Here is a 23,701-nt window from a genome sequence, read left to right on the forward strand (position 1 = left end):
CCCCTCCTCTCTTTCCCATCCCCCTGCTGCCTCCTCTCGTCCTCGTCTTTCTTTTTTTTTTTTTACCTTCAGCGCGTGGCTCGCGGTCTTGTTTTGCCATTGCTGTTATCGGTTCCCCGGTCAAGCTCCGCCTCTCCACCTAAAATTCTATTCTCAATGGTTCCGCATACGCAGTAGTGTCATGTGAAGCGATAATGAAAAGCTGGCACCCTACCCACTCGCTTATGGTTAACCTCGTCCGTGTGGAAGAGGCTAATAAGTAACTAATCTTCACCCACACCTCACTGAATGTACAAAGTTATTAGGGATGCAGAAACATCTTGGCCATTTTATCAATAGTTAGAAGCTACCGGCTCCAAACTGCTACCCACACACCGTGATATGGTATGGGGCTTGAACAATATTTACAGACCGTAGAGACCTCACAGTCAATCAGCAAATCAAAGTTCTTTGCCAAGCACTAGAATTGGTCGAGGTGCCAACAATGCTCCAATCCTATATCTCCTAAGACATCACTCGTTCTACCCACTCCCACCAATCTCCTCGAATACGTTCAGCCGTCGTATAGGCCGTCAGGCGATCCGGAAGTATTAAAATAACAAATGCTGTTGAAAGATCAAAATAAAATGCGACAGACATAGAGTTGAGTTTGTGGATGATCCTTGTAAGTAACGCTCATGTTGTTTGTGCTTAATGTTCTCACTCTCCATTTGAAAGTGACCGATTTTACAGGTACGTCTAATCCCCGAGAAAAGGTTTTTGAACACTGTAACTTTAAATTCCTCAATACTTTTTACTTTTTTTAAATTAATTTGTATATTGTGTTTGTACAAATATCATTAGCCCTGCTAAAGATGTCTGTTCACACTTTCTTTCCGTTATCGCGATTGGAGTAATTTTATTTTCGCTTATCTGTTTCATAACTGTTCGCTTCTGCTTGATTTCTTGATATGCCATTTAGTTAATGATCTGGGTTGCCCACCTCAGTAATTCCGTCGAAATACGTGTTTAGGCTTGTATGTTTGATATCGCCTGGACCTGTTGGGGAGTTGTTGAATGCAGTATGACAGCCATCAACATTCTGAACAGGTGCCCCACCTAGGCTGGGATATTACAGCGCCTGCATTGAACACCTTCTCGAAGGGGTGGCACCCGTGTGATTGTCATGAACATAGTTACTTCGTCTGTAGCTGGGTTCCTCCAGTCAGCGATGACCTGCTAGGTGAAATAATCACTTCTCGATATGTAGTAAATCGAAGAACCAACATAAACTTTACCAGTATGAAAATAGCCCAAACCAGTGCTAAAATTGGAAACAAAATACTCCAGGAGCCCAAATAAATTGAGGACCAAGGTGTGAAAGAGGAAAGGGGGTGGTGTTACTTGGGGCATAGCTTGGAAATCACAGTCTGACTGTCAATTTACATATTTTGTTTTTTTTTAAATCTGCTTCCAAGAAATTGGGAACAAGGACGTATGTGACAGTAAATGTGTTCTAATTTAATTGGCCACAAAGAGACTACATTTTAAAATATAATATTGGGTTAAACCACCAGCTGCCCGGCTATTTTGAGAGGATTATAATAGCGGTAAAATAACTCTAGTGGTTTGGTTAATGTAGTTCTGGAGTGTTCTGTGTGTTTTGTCCAGTCACCGTTTTGACTCGTAAAGTAGCACAGAGGGTTAATGTGCCGTCTGCAGAAGAACATCATGTAACGTGCAGATCACAGATATGTATTTTCCGTGGATAGGCACGTGTGCTATTGCTTGTGACACAGATTTCTTTTTTTTACTTCCTGTTCATAAGTTGAAATCTTTTAATATAGCACAGTGATCTATTTATCCCTGAGTTAAAGCAGGGATTGGAAGCTTGCTCACGGACGTTCCAGACCAGTTATAGCTCATGTAGTGTAAATTGTTTAGTGATACTTCCAGTCCTTTTTGCCGCTACATTTCAGGTGCAAATTTGCTCTGAATTCTGCCAACTAAAACAAGCAACACATTATGGCGTCCTCCTGCAATTCTTATTCCGTTCAAGGATCATTGAGCAAGAAATATCATAAGCACTTGCAGGAGCTTCGATCAGTCAGCACTCATTAGAAGAACCTGTTGCATATCACACTTAATGCAGCTTTAGATACATTGAACATGTTTGGCCTGTGGATGCATTGTGTTATAGGAACATTATTTTAAAAATTCATTAGCAGTGCAGATTAAAACTAAACATTTTACACCACACCTAGTGACTTAAAAATTGGAGAAGCAGAGTTGTTTCATTATGCATCCTTACATCATATGTCAGTTACAACCATGCTGTTTAATCTCCCTATCTTGCATGCTTACAATTGTAAGGTTTGTCTCTTTGATTTAGGTGAAATTAATTCCCCAGCGATACATATATTCATAATAAATGTCGCTTTTGTGACTTTGGCTGTGAAAGCGTAGCTCATATAGGGGCATATCAGCAACAACCGGCGATAATTGTCGCTAAGCGCACTTAACGCTAGGATAATTATCGCCGGCTACCGTGGATTTTTATCGCTGAGATAGCGTGCTATTAGCAACGCTTATCTCAAAAGCGATAAAAATCCTCACGCTAACTGCCTAACGTGAGATAATCGCTGGAAACCCAGCGATAATCTCACGCAATGTGGTGTTAGCTTGATGATAGGAACTCACAAACTTAGCCATGATATCCACCTTCCATAGGATATCATGGCTAAGTCAGTCCTGAAGCAGGCGTAAGGAAAGTAGCGATAACAGGGGTTATCGCTACTTTTCTTGCCGCTATGCTTCATAGCGTGGGGCTTGATGATAGGAGAAATGTCGCTTAGCGACATTTCTCCTGTCATGTCAGGTCAGGAACGGCCACTTTGCATCTCATTAGAGAGGCAAAGCTGGGCGTTAGGAATTCCTACGCTAATGCAAGTTTTCACGCGTTAGTGTGAGTTTGCTAATTAGGCGATAAAATTATCGCCGCTTTTCGGCCGAAAACAGCCACAAAAGCGGCGATAATTCTATTGCCTCGCTGATATGCCCCATAGTTTGTGGTTTGCCAAAATTTGAATCTGTGCGTTTAATTTATGTGCTACCATCGAATTGATTAGTACTCCTCCCCCCTTCTTTATACTGTCTTACTGCTGAATATGTTTATCAAATTCATGGGTAGTATTTCACTAACATTACAGTGTGGCAATGTCTAATGTATACGAATATTCAACTCGATTTTTAATGAGCAGCCTTGTAACTAATGTGTTTATATTTTCTGTAGTGATTGCTGAGTCTGGCATGCAGTTAATTTTTTTTGTTTCCATTGACGTGGTTTTAATTGCCCATCAATAAAGATGTGAATGTCGAGAGATTGATTAAAACAATAAGCTTCTGTTGGTAGAAAAAAAACATCTATTCACCAAACCTGGGAAGATTTTCTTTTGGGCTGAACATTGTGCTCCTTTCCTCATAAAATAACGTGGTTTTGTTTAGAGGAATTGTCAGAACAGACCACCACGACCATCACTTTATATAGATACCATAGGTCAGTTTAACCTGTTTAGGTATCCCACCTTGTTTTTAATCTTGTCTTATTGCTCCATATTAAACTTCATGGAGAACAATAAAGGCATTTCTAATTCACTTTCTCACTCACTTGCACTATCGTTGCAAACAAAACCTACTCCGCTGTAATCAGGCGTTGAAGCACACCCGGGTGGCATTCGCTACGCGGGTGGGACCCTAATGATGAAGCAGGTCACCAACTAGGTTGGTGAGTGAGGGGTCTTTTTAAACAAGCATTGGCATAGCCAATAGGTCTCGCCTTAGGACCTTATAAGTGTTTAGCCATGCAACAATTGCATAACTAAATACTTATAAGGTCCCAAAAGCGAGACCTATTGGCTATGCAAAGCGGCCGCGAAAGTGAAAGTGATCGCGATCACGATCAAACATCAAAGCGGCCGCGAAAGTGAAAGTAATCGCGGTAAAGCGCGACGCGCGCGCCTGCGCACATGCACTGTAGCTCTAGGCTGGCCTGTTAGCACTTTTTGGAGCCCTCTCAATAAGTCTCGCCAGACCAGCGCATGCGCTGGGTCAGGCGAGACCTAAAAAGGATCATTCTTTCCTTTTTTAAACAAGCATTGGCATAGCCAATAGGTCTCGCATTTGGGAACTTATAAGTGTTTAGTTATCCAGCACAATATGCTTGGTGCAACAACGTCAACTGTTGCATGGCTAAACACTTATAAGGTCTCAGAGGCGAGACCTATTGGCTATGCTAATGCTTGTTTACGTTGGTATGAGTTGAGCACAGGGCATGGCCAAAGGCAGTGTGTTGCAGGGGAGGCGCCTGCAGGGGACTTGAGTGCAGGTCTTGGCACCCACCAGTGGATGTCCTTCATCCTCATTCCTCTATATGGCCACAGAACTCCTTGGTGACTTAAAATATTCTTATAATATACAGCAGGGGGTACTTTATCCCATATAACTTTTTACCACGTGCTGAAATTGAAATGGTATATTGACAATCATGCTTTATATGTCTTAATACAGGTCAAGCTATAACTGGTGAATATTGGTGTTTTTTCGATTTTTAAATATTAGTTCTTAACGGATTTCAATACCTACCTATAACGTCACTTTAACACGCTCGCGCAAAGATACATAATGATAACTGTGAACATAATCCATGATTGCCATCGACGACTTCAAGTGACATCATTAACCTTGAGGCCGAAGTCAGAGTGGTTTGTAAATTTCACCAGAACCTCAGCATTGCAAAATATTGCCTCATTGCACATGGTTTTGATGATGTATTTTGCATAATGCATGTTTATTTTGGGATAGTTAGCTTGAAAAAGTTGTTTTCCTCATAGTGCAGTTAACAGTGTGCACTAATTGAGATTACAGTGCAGTGTTTAGGTTTTATTTACCTATCATGAATAAGCCGTTCATAAAGTAATAGGCAATCAGTGGATATATACAATTCTGTGGCTGTAGTGTCTAACCCATAGTTATAGATTCAAGGCATTTGCCACATAATTTGCAGATTTCTCTAACAATATTTCTATCTAAAGTTGATGAAGCTGATATTGCCAGAGAATGTGGCTAGCACCCACATGTAACAATTTGCATACCTAAAGTACAAAAAGATGGGAAATGTAAAGATGTATCAGATTATAGGCACATGGCATCTGCTTGGAGATTTGCAAATTATTTTTTGTAAGAAAACAATATTCAGGAAAATTTTATGTTGAGGTCCACGCGATTTGAAAAACACAAACAATTAAACTGAGCTGAATAAAGACATTTTTGCAAATGGTTAAGGATAGTGTCGTGGACAAAATAAAAATAACAGCCTGTCAATGGGGCAAAGATGTAAATGATTTAAAATAGAGTTGCCCTATAATTACTTACAGCATTGGAGTGCGTGTCAAAATCTCCCGTTGGTGAATAACAGATTTTAATGGGATTGAAATTCTGATCGAAGACATAAATTCAAAAATGCATTTTTATGTTTTTAATATTAACTTTGAATTCTCTGTTTAAGTCAAATACTTAGATGTGCTGGAAAATGAATACATTAAAAGGTAACTCATTTTCTATTTAAAGACTTCAGAAATTAAAGGACAAACTGAAGGATATCTGGAATCATGGCTCCATAGCAAGTTATGCTAATAGTAGTGGCGCCTAGCGGGGGCGGGAGGGTGTGGGGGGACAAAATATTGTTTAATAAACAATTACCTTCTCGCACCGCGGCCGCCTCTGTCTCTCCTCTATTGTTACCGAAGAGTCCGGACGCATACAGGCTCCCCATAGCCAAACACAACGCTGCAATGCAGCGTTGTGATTGGTCTGAGTGCCATGGATCTGCACTCAGATGGGGACTGGGAGCTTGGGCATGTTCCCCTCCCGGCTGTTTAATGCTGCCTGGTCGGTAACATGACAAATGCGCATGATGGTTTGGCTGGCCCGAGAGGGCCGGCCAAGCAGTCATGCGCACTTAGTGTGCACAGTCCACTCCTCCTCCTTGAGCCACAAGCCCCGCCCGGCCTAACCCAGCCCTGCAGCAATGAAACATAAAATGATAATAACCTTGTTATTATCATTTTATTTTTCCCTTTTCCACTGCTCTGATTGCGGTGAGGCGACGCTCCTCCGCCTTAGCAGAGGAGCCGCCCCTATCTAATAGCGGGAACATGTTGCACACTTTTTTTTAAAGGAAGTAAACCACAGGTGTTATATAGTTTATGAAAGATCGATAACCTTCTTAGTGGTAGACAGTGGACTAGAAGCACTGTACAATTTCAATAGTTATTGGAAGCAAATCAGATAAACACAGATCTGATTGCGTCATTGCCTTGAGCATATCTAAATGTCTGCATATTTGTGAATCTAACACACACTGTCTATAAAGCAATAGCTGGACCTAGATGTTCTCTATTAAAAAAGGATTAGGGGAGAGAAAATTAGATATGCAATTTTTGCCAGAAAGTTATTTTTGTTGAACATGTCTGTGATTTTGCACCAAGTTTCCCACAATGGAAATTGCTTATGTCTTAAGTGATAGTGATCACCTTTATGGATGAGTATATCTACTTTGTCATTGCCCCTTCAATGTTTGACCTCTGCACTGAGACTGCCCGGTGAGGCCCGGGTTAACCTTAGTTGGAATGGCACTTTTCAGTGAAGTTGACTACTGGAATTTTTAGTGCGGCAGTAACTGCACGGAGACCAGCACTTCATTCTGTGGCGGTCACTCAACAGCTGTCGCCTTGGTAATGGCTTCGGGTATCGCCACCCAAGAGTTGAATACAATTTTTTCTAAAACCTTTTAAAAAGGCACATCTAACATTTTCTTAAGAGCACTCTGATTCGGAGGTCATTTTGTTGTGCACCTTTTCTTTCACATGCAAAATACCTTCTTCAGTTCAGTCAGGGCCGGCTTTAGCACTGGTGGCGTCCAGTCCGACAATGTTTTTTGGTGCCTCCAACGACTACGTCAGTCACGGATGCCCTCACTACCACCCTTTAACAGCCTCCACAACCTCTCTCAGATGCATTTAATTAATTTTATAGCGTCACTCATAAAAGTGAAGGGTGTCAAAGCATTTTAGATAACACACGCATTACAGACGATCAATCGTAGGTCTGTAAATCAGTGTATAGTAAACGTTGTTGCAGAGTACTTGGTCTGGAGAAGCACAAACTCTGAATTTAAAATGTAACACAATGGATTGGGGCTCTCTTTAACCGCAAGAACTGATTTGTACCCAAAATGAACCCTTTTTGCAACATTACAATAATGAAAGTCTGGGGAAAAAATCTATAGCTGTAATTTATACCTTGAAGTCTGCACGCGGTTATTTGATGACAGTTAATAGCTCACTGTAAACTGAATCTAACTAGAGGAAGTCTCTAACAAAAGCAGTAACCCACTGACCTGTTTACATTATATACACTTTGTTATCTGCATGGTACATGTTATTTGCAGCAGGCATATTAACCCTCTGTGCTACCTTCAAAACTTCCACGAGTCAAAACTACTAAGACAAAATTCCGATCTTGCCTGGAAGAAGGTTAATCACTGGAGTTTTCTTGACATTTTAATTGTTGACCGAAAATTGCTTGAGGCCAGGAACGCAGCAGCAGGTGCTTTCAAGCGAACAGGCGCCCCATGTGAAGTCAGCACCCGGTGCGCTGGCACCGGTCGCACCCCCCTAAAGCCGGCTCTGAGTTTAGCAGCAACAGCAAATAAATATTTCACTCACGCAGAGCAAGGGAAAACAATTTCCCCCTTCTTCAATATCCAGATAAGGTATTTTCTCTGTCACTTCTGGTGATGAGAAGAGGTAGGACGATGTGCTTTAGATGACACATGGTCTTGGTCCTTTTAGACTGTGTGATTTTAGGAGGCAGGGCTTAATTGTGGATAACACCACATTTCACGGATGAAAGACACACATAAATGGAGGCCTTGTAACCAAAAGGCAGGCGGTGCTTTTAACGGTGTAGTCAAGACCATTACATTGGTCTCTTCGAGGTCTCGGAGGTAGGTAACTGGGCTCCATGGTGCACTGCACACACATATTACCTGGAGGGTGGAAAAGCTTTTATCCGCCCTAGTAGAGTGCATATGAACCAATAGGAAATGTGCATTCATGACCCTGAAAGGATCTTTACCAATATCTTCTGCTACAGCGAGCTCTGTATTGGAAGTCGAACTTGAAAGGGTGAGCAATGGGTGGCAATATACACCCTTGTATCCCGCCAAAAAACACACAAGGCATATGAATGCCAAAGTTAAGAGAGCATCAAAGCACACATCCCTTTTAATAGATAATAGCAAATTAGCCAGAAAAAATATCAAGAAAGACAATGAGGGCTTTTGAAGGTTGATTAGTGCTGTTTTAAAACACCCACCTGCCAGGGTTCGGTTGTTTTTATAAGGATGACATTCCCTTGTCTGGCAGCTGGAATAGAACCACAGCATAATGTTCGAGGGGGAGCAGAGTGTTAGATGCCAGTGGTGCAGCAGGTGTAGTGGCACCAGGTCCCATTGAACCCTAATTGCCGTAGTTTACCACTGAAACAGAATTCAAAGGGGCCATTTTCCTTTCTTGCACAAGGGCCAAATAACTTATTGTTTGAATTGCCTTTGGTACCAGTTTCTAGCATTTGCAATCTTTACTCAGATTTCATTGGCCTACATCCAGGGTGTCCAGTGTTGGTTCTAGAGGGTCACGATCACAACAGCTTTCAAGATAACCTCTGACTTTGTTAGTGAATTCCATTGAGGTGAACAGTTCCCGTGGCTTCCTAAAATATTGGGGTGGCTACATCCGTCCACTTTCATCTTCGGTGACCCTTGAGGTAAACAATCATTCATTGACCGCACGGTGATGCGGCACGTTATTTTTTGTCTGAAACAAGATATGGCAATCAGCTCACATCTATCCCTGGCTTGCCTCTGATACATCTAGTACATTAAACCCTTTACCATTTAAAATATTTAATGCCCTTTCCCTTAATCTGTATCAAATACTATAGTGAGTCGCACCACTCAGTGGCAATAGAGGGAAATCCATTTCTCCCTTACATTGTCTGTCTGCAGGGCAGCTGGACCTGCTGTGGGGCTGCCTCTTGGCCATCTGGAGATTACTCCGCATATTTGGCCCAATCTTCAAATTAATATTTTCACAGTTGATCTGTGGTGAGATCAATCATTCTCTCCTATAGAGTAAATACATATACATGGGTTTCGGTTAAAATAATTTGAATACAACTAACTGGAAGATGTGCACATTAGTTTCATGGTTCTGTTTGTACTATTTTCCAACTCATATCATCTGTCTTTTACTTACTTCCATCCTGCCCTAGTCTCAGCAATCTGGAGCTGCCAGGAAATGGCACATAGGGCCAGAGGAATCACCAATAAATAAAGGAATGTTGAGCACCAACTTGTGTCAGACATTGTGCTACGATGAAGATGGATCCTTGTAAGTTATGAGTATAGGTTTATTTAACTTGGTTACAGGTAAAGCTCCACCAGGTGGAGGATCCCCGCTGCTCAGCCCATCCACTCCAACTGAACTCATCAAACACAAACACTCTCAACATCCCAATGACCTCACAGGCGGGCTGAGCAGCAGGGAAGAGAACACGAATGAGCATCAAGGGCGAGGATGCATTATACTCAACAGTAGATTACAACACACCTCCCCCTTATGGAGACAGTAGACAATCCTATGGGATGTAAGATGGTAAAGTGCACATGCAATAAATACGTCACACAAATTTACAGTACAAGTGTACAGATAACCCAGATCTTCTCTGCTCATCCATCAGGGAACACTAACTACCGGTTCCCCGCCATATACATACTCTCGAGCAGGACCAGGGCTTCTTCCATACTTTATTGCATTGGGGTGTAACCACGTACCCCCTTCACCATTCACTTAAGCAGTCCTAGGGCTTCACCTACCCTCTACTGCATTGGGGTGTAACAACATGCTTATCTATTGTGTTTTGGAATCATATCATGGGTTCGAATCCCATCCTTGTCGCCAGTTAACAATAAAGATGATCCTTGTAAGTTATGAATATGGGTTTATTTAACTTGAATACAGGCTACAGTTAAAGCCCCACCAGGAGCAGTGTCTTCACTGCTCAGCCCATCCACTTCAACTGGACTCATCCAAACGCAAACATTCAACATTGTAATGACCTCACACGCTGGCTGAGCAGCAGGGAAGAGAACATCAATGAACATCAAAGGGGAGGATACATTATACTAAACAGTAAATTATAAGACATTGCAATGACACACTGCTTACTTTAATCCACCAGCCTTCTGAGGGCGTTACCCATTTAGCCCTCTGCAAGCTCAAGCTACTGGGGTCACAGATGCTTCCTCGCTGGGGTGGGCTGTATTACAACGCTGAGTCCATATAGTTTTGTATAGCATTTATTGTATACATAATATACCACCAACACAATGTCAGCTCCACCGGTCAGCTCCCCAGTCGCCAACTGACCATAATGGAACATGCTACATTGAGACTGTAAACATTCCTTGCATGAGCTGACCACCTGTGCTTAAAGCTAAGCTTCCCACTATACAACTACAACACACCCTCCTTACATAACAGTTGAAACAGATCAGCAATATGTGCATGCATGCTTACAACGATATGAATAACCAAAACAATAAAAAAAATCTAAAATAACACATAAGCATAGAAACCATGTTTTGTAAGAACATGAAAAGTATGCACATAAAAAACAAACCGCACTGAGTAATAACATGAGTAACACAACAAAACATGCTGTGTAGGAACATGAAAAGCACATGAACGAGTGCATGACATGATCTCAAAATCACACATGTACTTCTCTAGACCTCCTGGGAGGTCTGACAGGGGGAACAATTTTAGGAGGACTTCCTTTGTGAAGATCACCAGATGAACTCATCTCACCCTCATGTGCCCCTGCTCCAGTCAGAACCATGCCATCCTTTCCAACTGCCAACTTTTTGCCAGGATACTTCACCAACCTGAGCATGCTCCACCTGCTCCCTGTGAGAACTGTCACCACAATCCTTGAGATGGACGTAATGGTAAAAGGCTCCATCAATTCATTGGCCCCCTTCCTATCCCACTGTGGTTTCTTGACCAAAACAAGATCTCCCAAATTTAACTCCTCCAAGCCTTCACTCCAACGTTTCAGTCTGGGCGTTAACCTCTCGCTACAGGAAAAGATCTACACTAGTGGACGATGGTCACTCCTCACCAAAAAGGGAATACCCCACTGGTAAAATTTGAAATGCCTCACCACCCAAACTAAAGGCAAGGCTTCTCTCTCAATGCACGAATAGTGTTTATCCGCCTGCTTGAGTGCCATAGAAGCAAACACCACCACCTTATTTTACCACCTTCCACCTGAATGAATACTCCACCCAACCCCTTAAGACAGGCTTCAGTGTAAGAATGGTTTTATTTTTAGTGTCAAAATGGCCCAAGGAAGGCATCCTACTGATTTCTAACTTTACAGTTCGAAACACCAGATCACAATCCCTCAGCCATACAAATTGAACCTCCTTTTTAAGCAGCAGTCTAATGAGTTACACCACACTTGCATCCCCATTATGAACTTGGAATAAAACTCTGCGAGTCCAAGAAATTACCTGGCCTGTTCTTTGTCACAAAGAATGACAGCATTCACAATACTATCCACTAACTCCAACTTAGGTTGAATGTCCTCACCTGAAATTACATGGCCTAGGTATGTGACTGACGTTATACCAATTCTACACTTTTGCCTCCTCACAGTGAGGCCTTTTTCAGCCAGTGTCTCAAAACATTCCTCAAAACTTCATCATGTTCATCCTCATTTTCGCCATATACAAGACTGTCTTCTTGAACAAAAATAGGATGTTAGGTATTTTCCCAAGAATAATCTTCATAATCCTCTGAAAACAGACTGCCGCTGAGGCAAGCCCAATTGACATCCTTATAAACAGAAAGAGGTCAAATGCCTCGAATCCTGGTGCAATTGACCTTGATGGTATGCTGAAGAGAAATCTAGGACGCTTAAAATCGTTGCCCCCTTCAACATGGTAATGGAATCTGCAATATTGGGGAGTGATTGGCAATCCACCCAGATCCACCTATTGAGACCCCTCAAATCAATACACATCCTGATGGACTTCCCACTCTCCTTGGGTGCCACCACCACTGGCACCAACCACTCCGAAGACTCAATCTTGTCCATAATATTCCGCTTCAACAACCTGTCCAACTCTCCCATCAAAGTTTTGAGCATCATTTTGGGGACTTTGCGCATCTTATACATAGAAGGCTTGTCATCCTTCGAGAACCCTGGAGCGGTGCACTCCCAAGAGAGTATTGTGTCAATAAAGAAGCTTGAGCGTAGCAAAGAGGTTCTTGGGGCCCAATCTGGTCCGGACTCACGGAAAAGCATTTTCCGTGAGTTGAAACGAATATGCGAAAGACTGCAGGAACACTAGACGGGCACTTATCAAGGAGGCCCACGTAACGTACGCAGTCTAAAGAACAACTTATCCAGTCTTCATTACTGGACAGGTTCCGGACCAGATTGGGCCCCAAGAACCTCTTTGATACAGGCGTAATACTCGCTATTACTCGCCAATTACTACGCTTGCCATGACGAAGTTCAACCATTGAACGAAACGCGCTGGCTGATGCTTTGCGCAAATTCCATGGATTGTTTGAAATAAAGACTTATAATTTTGCAATGAAAACACTGATCAAGCTTCTTTATTGACACACTACTCTCTTGGGAGTGCACCGCTCCAGTGTTCTCAAAGTACTGTGTATCTGCTTGGCAGTTGGCATCCCAGAATGGCGAGTGCAGGAGCTGATTGTGCACACCGACGGTTATCATATTCCTAAGCTATTACGTGGGAAACACACCGAGGCGGTGCGGCGACTGGAGTCCGCCATTGGTTCTCTATTTCCATGGCCTGTCATCCTTCCTTAACACAATGCGATGCTCAAAGTCCTTGCAAAGTACCATTTTATCATTTGAAACTTACAAAAAACACTTTATAGAAGTTTTCACCTCCTCCAGATCCATCGATCAGCATGACCTGATCACGTGCATTACGCATATTAGAATTTAAAATAATTCCCAAGTCTCTTTGTTGTCTCCAGCCAAGTAGGCTGTCCCGTCTCTTGGCCACATGCATCTTCCAAATGGTCTTTCTGCCCTAGAATTCAATCCTGTTGAACACATAACCCAGCGCATCAATGTGTGAACCACCATAACTGATGCGGTTTATATCAGGAGGAAAACATTTCTCATTGAAAAATGTTGCATCCCTCAACTTGTTTCCCATCATAGTGAAGGGGAAATCGGAGTCTGCCAGAAACACCAATTGTTTCTCTCCAATATTGACTTCACACTCAGGCATGAATATCATTCCAACATCCCCCTCACCATTCTCCTTCACATTCAGAACCACTGTCCGCACACCATCCATAATACTTTCACATTTTCCACCATTCGTACCTTCTCAGAAGATTTGCAAATCTTGCAAAATGCCCTCTAAGGCCACACTTGCAACAAGTAGAATTGTTTGCATAACATCAAGGGCTTCTAGAAATGTGACCAAAATTCCAACATCTGTAGTACTTGAACTTAGGTAGTTTCAGTTGAAGGTTTACCCTTCTCACCATGAACCACTTTAAAAATGTTCCCATCCGCATCCTGCTGTAGATCTCTTTCAACTATTTCATGGATGCTGCTCTGTGTAGGAGTACTATCGGATACCACCACATGACTTTTCTTCTCCTTCACCCAACCAGATGTGTTCTCCATCCCTTCGACAATTGCAATCACCTTCTTAAGTGTAGGATTCCTGGACTCTGCTGCTGGTGGTGCACCTTACCAGTTGGTCCCTTATTAGGGAATCTGTTAGCTCACCAAATTAACATGTGCAAGCTAAAGTTTTTAATGAAGGAATATCATTTCCCATGTTCTTAGTTGGTTCTGGTGCCCTTGTGAAAACAAATTATGTATTTTTTAATACAACATTAATCCGTGGACCAAAGTACTGTTCCAACATTTTCATAGACATTTTGAATGCATCAGAAGGCTCTCCATCACCATTGCTGGTAGTTATCTCATCAATACTCCTATAGATATTTCGACCCTCAATCCCAAGATTATGTAATAAATTTGCCTGTCTCCTATTGACAGAGAACTTTTCCCCACCTATGGCCACCAAACATGAATCAAAAACCTTCCTCCATCTTTTCCATTGAAGCATTGACTCTGCTTTCTCTGATAAGTAGGCTGGGGGCTGTGACATGTTGCTGACAGACATTGTAAATGTGGCATTCAAAAAACTGTGAGAAAAAAAAACACAACAGTTACCTGACAGGTACACAAAATAACTTCACCACAGACCTAGTAAAAGGATACACCAGTTCCACTGCTTGGCTTCTCCAGCAGAAGAGCACTGCATGACTGTTTGATAACGAGGAAATGAAGATCCAATGCAAAATTGCTGAACCGATGCTGAAACAGAGAAATCCCAACAGGAATTGCGGCCCTACCTCATGTGCGTGATATCACTGCATCAATGGCAAGGCCACGCAAACCTGAAGCCACTGCTGAAACAGTAGAAGAAATCCCAATAGAAATGGCAGCCCCACGTCAAGGCATCACGTTAATGACAAAGCCACGCAATATGAAGCATTCAATGCGAGGCGCGCCATCTGCCTTCCACTGACCCCAGGCTTCAGCAGAGAAGACTTTTTACTAAAGAATGTCCACTTGCTATTCGTGTCCACAAGACCGTAAAAAAAGGCAGATCACTGCTCCTTGACCACAAGACACCTACAGAGCGACCCGCGTGCCCTAAGGTAACCGTCTCACTCGTGGCAGTCTTCCGTTGAGCGGCAAAGTCGAGTTGCAAAACAAAAACAGTGTACCTGATTGTGATGATTGCTCACTGTCAGGCTAACACAATCCACACAATGGATGACAGCTATGTGACCAGCTAGCCTGCTACCAAATCCATCTATGCAGGCCACAGGACCAAGTTTGTTCAGTGGTGAGAGTCAGAAAGCAATAACCCTTCTTTTAAACTTCCCTGTCTGATTTCTTGAGTATTGCACTGTCCTTACTGGGCTGGGTCTGACGGTGGCTACAGTTATAGGCTATCTGACAGCACTGTCTGCATTTCTGCGTCTTTCTGACCAACCTTGTCTGTTTAGATCACCACCTAAGGCTTGGTTTTAAAAGGGTTGATTAACTTGCTTCCCCCAACTCCATTTGTTGTTTATCACGGATATTGAAACTTCTATTGCCTTTCTTGAATGCATCTCTATTCAAGCCAATGCACAGTTGCCTGGTTTGATTTTTACTTTAAAACAGTTCTGATGGTGGCAAATAATTCTACTCATTTGGTTGTCCAACCTTCACATTTTTCTACTCAGATAAATTGGACCTATGTACCTATCCATCCTTCTTTCCCCAAATAGCATCTGTATTTCAGATGGGCCTGTCTATCACATTGAATCTTTTTCTTCCTCCACATTCAACCACGGAGGAGGGATGGCTGCATATGCTGGACTTCAGATGCACAATGTCATACTAAATTGCTTACACATGACCAGATTTGACAACCAGCTCTTTGTTGGCTTTGCTAGAGCTAAAAAGGGCAAGGCAGCGGCCCCCGTTTCACATTGGATTGTCCAGATCTGCTGTGTCATGGGCAAGAATGGTATACCTGAGGGTATTCATGCTATTGCCACCGGGGATTTCAGAGGTGCCCCGGGTGCCGTCATCTGCCAGGCAGCTACGTGGCCACCCTTACATACTTTTGCCAAGTACCACTGCCTCTCATCTCAGGCATGTTGTTATGGGTATGTTGCCTGAGTTGTGTTGCATGAGTTTCTTGATTAATTGGCACTAGTCAATGGAATACTGCTTTGGGACTAATTCATAAGCTAAGGACTCAGTAGGAGATATATCCATTGGAAGAAAAAGTTACTAACCTTTGGTACCCCTATTTTTAGTGGATACTTACCCTTCCCACAAATGCCTTGCTACCCTCCCTTATCTACGGTGAGCTAGTGGTGTGTGTAATATGATTTCAATGCATGTTATGTGCTGTATTTGTGGCTGTCATGCCTCAGTTTCTCTCTGTACTTCTTGATGGGGTGTGGGGAAAAAATCATGGACTGACATCAGTCTCCTGGCTGGTACCTAATATACTGCAGTGATGTGCCGGCACTGGAGAACCCTTGCTAGAGAGAAAGGTTTATTGACTACTTAGCAGGCTGTGAGCATTCATAAGGTGATTAATCCGTGGGAAGATTATGTATCCACTAGAACTGATGCTACCAGAGGAAATTAATGATTTCTTCATTTTATAACCTATATTACAAAAGAACTGTATTTTGTGTGTTTTAATTTAAATTATATTTGAGAAAACAATGAGTTGCAAAACCTACATGCTTACAGTGCCAGGCACATACAAGCACCTCCAACTGGTTGCACCCTTCGCAATATGTTCTACACTAGTTGGGGAAAAACAACTCTTGAGGGAAGGCAATTGATATAGATAGATTTTCTCTTTGGTTCCCACTGGCGGAACTTCCCCTCTTCTAAAATAGGAATTGTGATAGGCCGAAAACGCAACTTTCCCAAAATCACCAAAAGGCATAGTTTGTTGCTAGGACTAAATTGTGATGAGGAATCGCTCATGACACCAAGCTCCTGAAGAGGGGGTGAAGGTATCCTGACTGTCATCTAACATCTTCACTGACCCTGATGATATGGCATCAAAAGCCATCTAAGGTAAGGCGTTTGCAGTTAGTATAGTAACTCTACACCTCCATATGCATGCTTACTTTGACTATATGTCTGTAATTGATATTGTAAAGTTGATATTTTAGTGGTTCGATACCACTGACCTCGATATTTTGACCTTCAACCCGATCTGCATGCTTTCTCCAATAAAAAGATAGCTACTGAATGGATGGAGAAAGTAGCCTTTCAACTGTTACAATGTCTACTCAACCTTACGCTACACTGTTTCTTCTCTTTTTCCTACTCTAGTTTCTGGCCTCAGTGCAGTGCGATGGTGTGCTATCACTGATCTGGAAATTCAAAAATGTGAGGGCATGAGAGGTGCCTTCTCGAGTGCCAGTATCTCCCCTGCGCTGTCTTGTGTCAAGGCCTTGTCTGGAATGGACTGCGCCCAGATGATAGCGGTAAATTTTTCTTCTATTAAATTTATTAGCAAAACTATATCCAAATATTCAACACATTTCAGTGATGAGGGCACATTCTTTGCTGGGCATAAAGGATACTTTCCGTACCCATTCCCTTTTTAACCTGTTGACAGACATTTCGTCACCAACAACTGCAGCGCTATTTAATTATTCGGTTCTATGCATGGGTGAAATGCCCATCTACAGAAGGAACGCAGCCTGAAGTCCACATACCGCTATTCCCTGAACCTGCTGCTACCTTGTTAGCATATTGCTGCTAAAGATCCCAACATTGCATAACACGCAGTGGCCAAAGATTGTGTTTTACGTCAATGTGGTTGACCTACGGCTGAAGAGTAACTGAGCAGTGTGTTGTGAATGATGATGATGATGAAAGGTTTCAGATTTTGCAGATTGTAGATCTTTTGGCAGTAATGTAGGTTGGTAAATTTTGAACACTTGAGTAATTTAGTAAATTATTGATATATGTTCAAGTGTGTTCCTCGACATTGTTAAGACTGATGCGACTGGGGTGAACCCGGCTGTTAAAAAAGTCGAACTTAGACTGTGCAACTCCCTTAATTTGTGAATGTACACTTACATTTGATATTCACAAAATGTACAGAGAAACTGATAAACCATTTGCTCACACCTAATATAATGCCGCTATGGGGCAATATTATGTGTTTGTGGATCGACTCAGTGGGTTGGGGGTACTTCGTAGGCTGGACCCCTGGAAAAGTTTGTATGATTATTTAGAAATGTTTTCCAGGCAAATTTTCCCCTGGCGTGGATTTGATCCTCTCAAGGGATTTGGAGTTTGGTGGATGAGATACTCTTTCACAAGTGTAATGGATATCCCATCTACGGTTCCATAGACAATAAGATGCACTTGTAATATGGCGGACAGGACATAAATGCTATATAGATTCATCATACCAGCAGCACTCCCGGAATTCTCAGTAAGTTTTAAAAACGATTCTCAAGTTATTTTCATGGAGACCAGTTGTTGGTCTAACCAGTGTTTGAAATAAGCCCCTTAGCACTGATCTATCTTTGTTGAATTTGCAAGTTTCTTATCCTATCCACTTTCAGGGATGTTGTCATACAATATTATCCATTTGTTTCTGTACTCTGCAAAACAGATTGTGTCTGAAAACTCCCCTCCTATATGTGTGTGTCTGCCCCTCCCCAGTAAGTTTAATTTAAATGCTTATGGAAAATACCATCCATTTTTAGACCCAGTAGATCTCTCAGCGTTAATCGGTTATGGTTGATAGTAGAAGTAATCCTTGTCTGCGCATACAATGTCTGTCCCACTGTTGTATATCTAGGGATCTCCTGTACCTTTTCTTTTATTACACGGGAAGCCATCACAGTCTGTCTGTAGTGGTTTTGGTGAGTGCAACCGTAGCCATCCTGTGGGTGTCTGGGTGCACTTCCCATTGAGGTCTTACTTTATACTCAGCCTGGACTGTGTCACTTTAATGGTACATCATGTCTGTGTATGGTGCTGCACTGCTTTGGGTGCATGTTGGGTTTTTGGGCAGCATTTGGCTGGTGGTGCCTGTGGTACATGACACACCATCAAGACAACAGGTACCAGGCACTACCTCAAGGCCCTCCTTCTTTAGGGGATGCCCAGTGGCGACCCCCCAAGGGGAGAGGGAACAATTGGAACCAAGGCATGCAGAGAGGCCAGGAGCAGAGAGGCCAGAACTGGGGTGGAGGCAGAACACGGGGACAGAAACAAGTCAGTTTTCACCTAGAGTCACGGGAAAATTCAGACCTGATGTCAACATTACCGTTGGTAGCCATGTAAGAGAGCCCCATCAACTTGTCCACTTATGAACTTTCGTTTGATGAAAATAAGGTACTCCGGCAAAGGACTCTCCTTAGTCCCGACTTCTCTCTCAAACCTGTTTAACATTAAGGCGGAACTACATAGTTTTTCCCTCAAAATTAGACTCTGTATTTCTTTTTTTAATTTTCCTTCACTCCCATCAACCTCCCACACAGGTTTAAGGGTGCCATCTACATTCACACCACCTACACACTTTATGTCTCACAAGATACTGGCATACGAGAGTGTGGTACTTAGAGATGTTATGAAGATATGCTCCGATAAACGATACATAAACTAAAATGTAACAAGAACGGAACGTGAAGCATTGAATTCTCTCGGAGATAATCGGCACATTGTGATCAAACCAGCCGACAAAGGTTGTACGATTGTAATCCAGAACACCAAGGATTATAAATCCGAAATCTACACACAATTGAGAGATGGTGTGAGCTATACCAGATTAAATTAGGATCCAACCAAACAAATCAGTAAATTGATCCTGAAAATCACCGACGGGGCCAGAAACAAGGCTTCCTTTCAGACCTGGAATATAACTACCTCAACCAAAAACAACCTCTCCTTCCGACCATCTACACCCTCCCTAAAGTCCACAAAAATGTAGATCACCCGCCGGGGTGCCCTATAATGTCAGGGTGTGGATCACTATTGGGGCCACTGTGTAAATATGTGGACTTTTTTCTGAAACCCTGTGCAGAGACCACTAAAGCATACTTGCGAGATACTATGGAGACCATCAGCCTGGTAGATAATCTGCCCTTTGATCCTTCATGTCAACTACTTGTGACCATGGACATCGTCTCTTTGTATACAAGCATTCCACAACTTCTTCTTTGAAAGTTATGGGTTCAGTGCTGGATAAAAGACCTCACCCGCCCAGGTCCCAACCGATTTCATCATTAAATTACTAGAGGTAGGCCCGAAAATTGCCAATCCTTATTTGCCATATTTAGATTTACCCCTTGGAGATAATCATACTGTCTTCTAAGATTCGTTCTACTATCATATGTCTGTAGTATTGATGTTTTTCATTGGCTATGTGTTCAGAACAAATGTATAGGCTTATGGGACTGGTCACTAATCAAGAGCAATGCTGTGACGTCGCATTGACACTTGTGCACAGATCTTGAGGATATACTCATACTGTCATTTAAGATGCTTTTTACCATCGCATGCTCACAGTACTGCTGTTTATCAGGTGTTAATGAAATTATTTTGCATTTTTCCAGTACTACTATGTTTATATATGCAACAGGCCACACAATAGGCTTTATTTGATTTTCGCTATGATCCTTCGCCCTAATCATGCACGAATGACACGTCTATTTCTACACTGACACCAGCCATGTCGGGCCATCAGTGTCTGCATTCAGCGGCTGAGCTCCTAACGTGCGCATTCACTGCATGTCCGGAAACCTTTTGACTGTCTATATTTAGCAGACAGCTGACCAGCCCTGCACGACAGAGAGACGGATTCTTCACCTGAGCGCGGAGGTGTGTTTTCATCTGACCTGGGTTTCTGTTTTCCAGGACTCGCTCCTGTAAAATCTTTGTTTCAAGTCTCAAGGAGCCCATTCAGGCCTGTGACTCCGTTTTTGTCCTCTACTATTACATCGTTTGGGATTAATTCCTCTGCCTGGAGCATACGGCTGCATTCGAAAACTCGAGAAAAGGTTTTTTCGCCCATGCTACTGAATTCACTGACCGATCCATTCTGAGTCAGTCTGTTATAACGACCGGCACCCTTGGACCTTTATATATTTATGTCCTTGGTTAAAAAAAATTCTGATGTATTTTTTAATTAATTTTCAGCACGTGTCTAGCCGCAATTTATGTGCGAGCGCTCGTCTTCCTGATTTAGGAGCCCATAGACATTTATGGTGGAGATAAGGTGAACATACATTATTTCCGACTTGTTTTATAATTTGTCGTTTTCATCACCTTTAGTAATATGCCTACTTTAATTTAAATAACCCATGGGTGTCTCCACATGTCCTGATGAAGGGCTAACTTTCCTTCATCCAATATTGGGGTCGAAATGTCGACGGTCTCAATTTCTGCACCTGTACCGTGGTTATCTTCACGTATAAACAACAGTGATTGATTTACTGTGTGTTTCCAATACTGTGAACTTTCATGTATCTGTAGCCCACAATGTGGCTGGACAGGTCTTTGTTAACCTACCGTGTAAATATTGTACATTTCTTCTTCTCCTCCCTTTAAAACCCTCACCTGAGCACATCCTTGAGCACTCATTTCCCCTTTTCTTGGAGCACCTTTGTGCAATTAGATCGATGTTCTGCATATCATAAAATGCTGATATAAATTTATTGGAATAGGACAGTGGATTGGATAATTGATTTATTTCAGGTGATGTTGATTTCAATGATTGTTGAACTTCCAATGTGACCACTTCATTTTGTACTATGGTATACGACACAGCACACGTTCGGGTGAATGGGTAGATATCCAACCCCTTTCCCATAGGCAGAGGCATGCGGCAGGGATGCCCTCTCTCCCTGCTCCTCTTTGTCCTCGCCATTGAACCGCTTGCGAGGCTCATCGGTTGTGATGCTTGAAGACTGAGTGTGCAAGTGGGGAGATGACTGAAGAGAGGATTGCGCCCTAAGCAGAAGACCTCTTTCTTTTTCTTGTGGACCCTCATCATCGGAGGAGAAAATCTCATTCAATACATTTTTAGGTCTCGCCTGAGCCAGCACATGCGCTGCTCTGGCGAGACATTTAGTGAGTGGGCTTTAAAAAGCAGACCACAGCTTTTTGGGTGGCCTAGAGCGTGGGTTACGCGCACAGTAACGCGCATTCCTTGCATCGCTCGTGGGCACCCTTACAGTGCGCGATCAGGCGCCATCTGGCTTTCCTCTTGCTTGCTCTCCCAAGCCCACGCTTCAACGCTCCTCCCCCTCCCCCACCACCGTGCGCGTCTCGCGGCCTGGTACAAGCAGCTGGGGCAGGAGAAGAAAACATACTCTCCCTCCCCTCCCCTTACTCTCACTCCCCTGCACCCCTCCTATGCACTTCTGTCAAAAACTGCCCAAAAATGGCAGTGGATAGTAAGATCCACAGATCGCGTCTCGCGGCCGCGTGTCTTGTTCCCCAGTGTTGCTGCTTGTCTCCTTTACGCTTTCCCTCTTCTCCCACCTTCTTCCCTCGCCCTCTCTTATACCACCTTCTTCTCAACATTCTTTCCTATGTTCAATATTCCCTCGCTCCACCTCTTCCTCCACCCCTCTTCCCGTCCATCCTTCCCGTCTTGTCTTCCCTCATTCCACCCTCTTTCTCGCCTCCCTTCTCTGGCCTGCTGTCTTTCACTCGGACCCCTCGGCCTTGTCCTGGCTCCTTTCACGAGGCGCATTTACAGTACACGGATTTATGGCGGGGTGACGGCTCTCCGTCTGACAGTCTGTGAGCGATAAGAGGTTTCCTGCTCTTCTGCCCTATGCCCCCCCAGCACACTCGCTGTCCAGGCCACTCCTGGCAGGCTGGGCGGTGGGGGCTCGACAGCCCGCTAGATTGTGTACAAGCTCATTTTTCACAAGGATTATTGCATCAGGGCATAAATGTAGGAGACTGACTATGAACCCATTGCAAAAAATGCATTACACATCTATTGCTTATAAAGACTTTAATACGGACAGCAGATTTTTAACTAAAACCTGGTCCCTGAATAACATTTTAAAACAAGTACAAACATATTTACACAATTTCTTAAACAAGAGTGCCCTATCCATGCATTCTTTTACCAAACAAAGTCGAATTTATGCATCAAGTAAGCAATGTATCGATTTAAAATCTTTGTTCCCCAGTGTCGCTGCTTGTCTCCTTTACTCTTTCCCTCTCCTCCCACCTTCTTCCCTCGCTCTCTCGTATACCACCTTCTTCTCAACATTCTTTCCTATGTTCAATATTCCCTCGCTCCATCTCTTCCTTCTCCCCTCTTCCCATCTCTTCCTTCTCCCCTCTTCCCGACCATCCTTTCCCTCTTGTCTTCCCTCATTCCATTTCTCGCCTCCCTTCTCTGGCCTGCTGTCTTTCACTCGGACCGCTCTGCCGTGTCCTGGCTCCTTTCACGGGGCGTATTTATAGTACTCTGATTTATGGCAGGGTGACAGCTCATTTTGCACAAGGATTGTTGCATCAGGGCATAAATGTAGGAAACAGACTATGAACCCATTGCAAAAAATGCATCGCACATCTATTGCTTATAAAGACTTTAATACGGACAGCAGATTTTTAACTAAAACCTAGTCCCTGAATAACAAACATATTTACACAATTTCTTAAGAAAGAGAGGCCGATCCATGCATTGTTTTACCAAACAAAGTCGAATTCATTCATCATGTAAGCAATGTATTGATTTAAAATCCCAAATTGAAATCAGAGAATCAGGTTTAGCTGAATTTGACATTTATAACGTACCAGCGCAAATTCTGCCAGTATGTCAGAATTATCACATACATACATTTAAGGTCAGGGTTGGGAGTTTAGGTATTTCTGGGAGTGGCACGTTACAAAGGAAATCTAAACATAAAAAAAATTAAAGCAGTGGTTATTGTCA

At 42.9% G+C, this 23,701-nt stretch overlaps 1 protein-coding gene across 1 annotated transcript in view; it reads left to right on the top strand.

Annotated features, from left to right (window-relative positions):
• Nucleotides 1-23,701, top strand: part of MELTF (melanotransferrin) — a 297,224-nt gene that overhangs the window by 36,571 nt on the left and 236,952 nt on the right. Inside the window, exon 2 of the mRNA XM_085635302.1 lies at nucleotides 17,107-17,261. Within this exon, the coding sequence (XP_085491428.1) occupies nucleotides 17,107-17,261 (155 nt within the window). The remainder of the gene's footprint in view (nucleotides 1-17,106; nucleotides 17,262-23,701) is intronic.

This window comes from Triturus cristatus, chromosome 11 (assembly GCF_964204655.1).
Source record: "Triturus cristatus chromosome 11, aTriCri1.1, whole genome shotgun sequence".
NCBI lineage: Eukaryota > Metazoa > Chordata > Amphibia > Caudata > Salamandridae > Triturus > Triturus cristatus.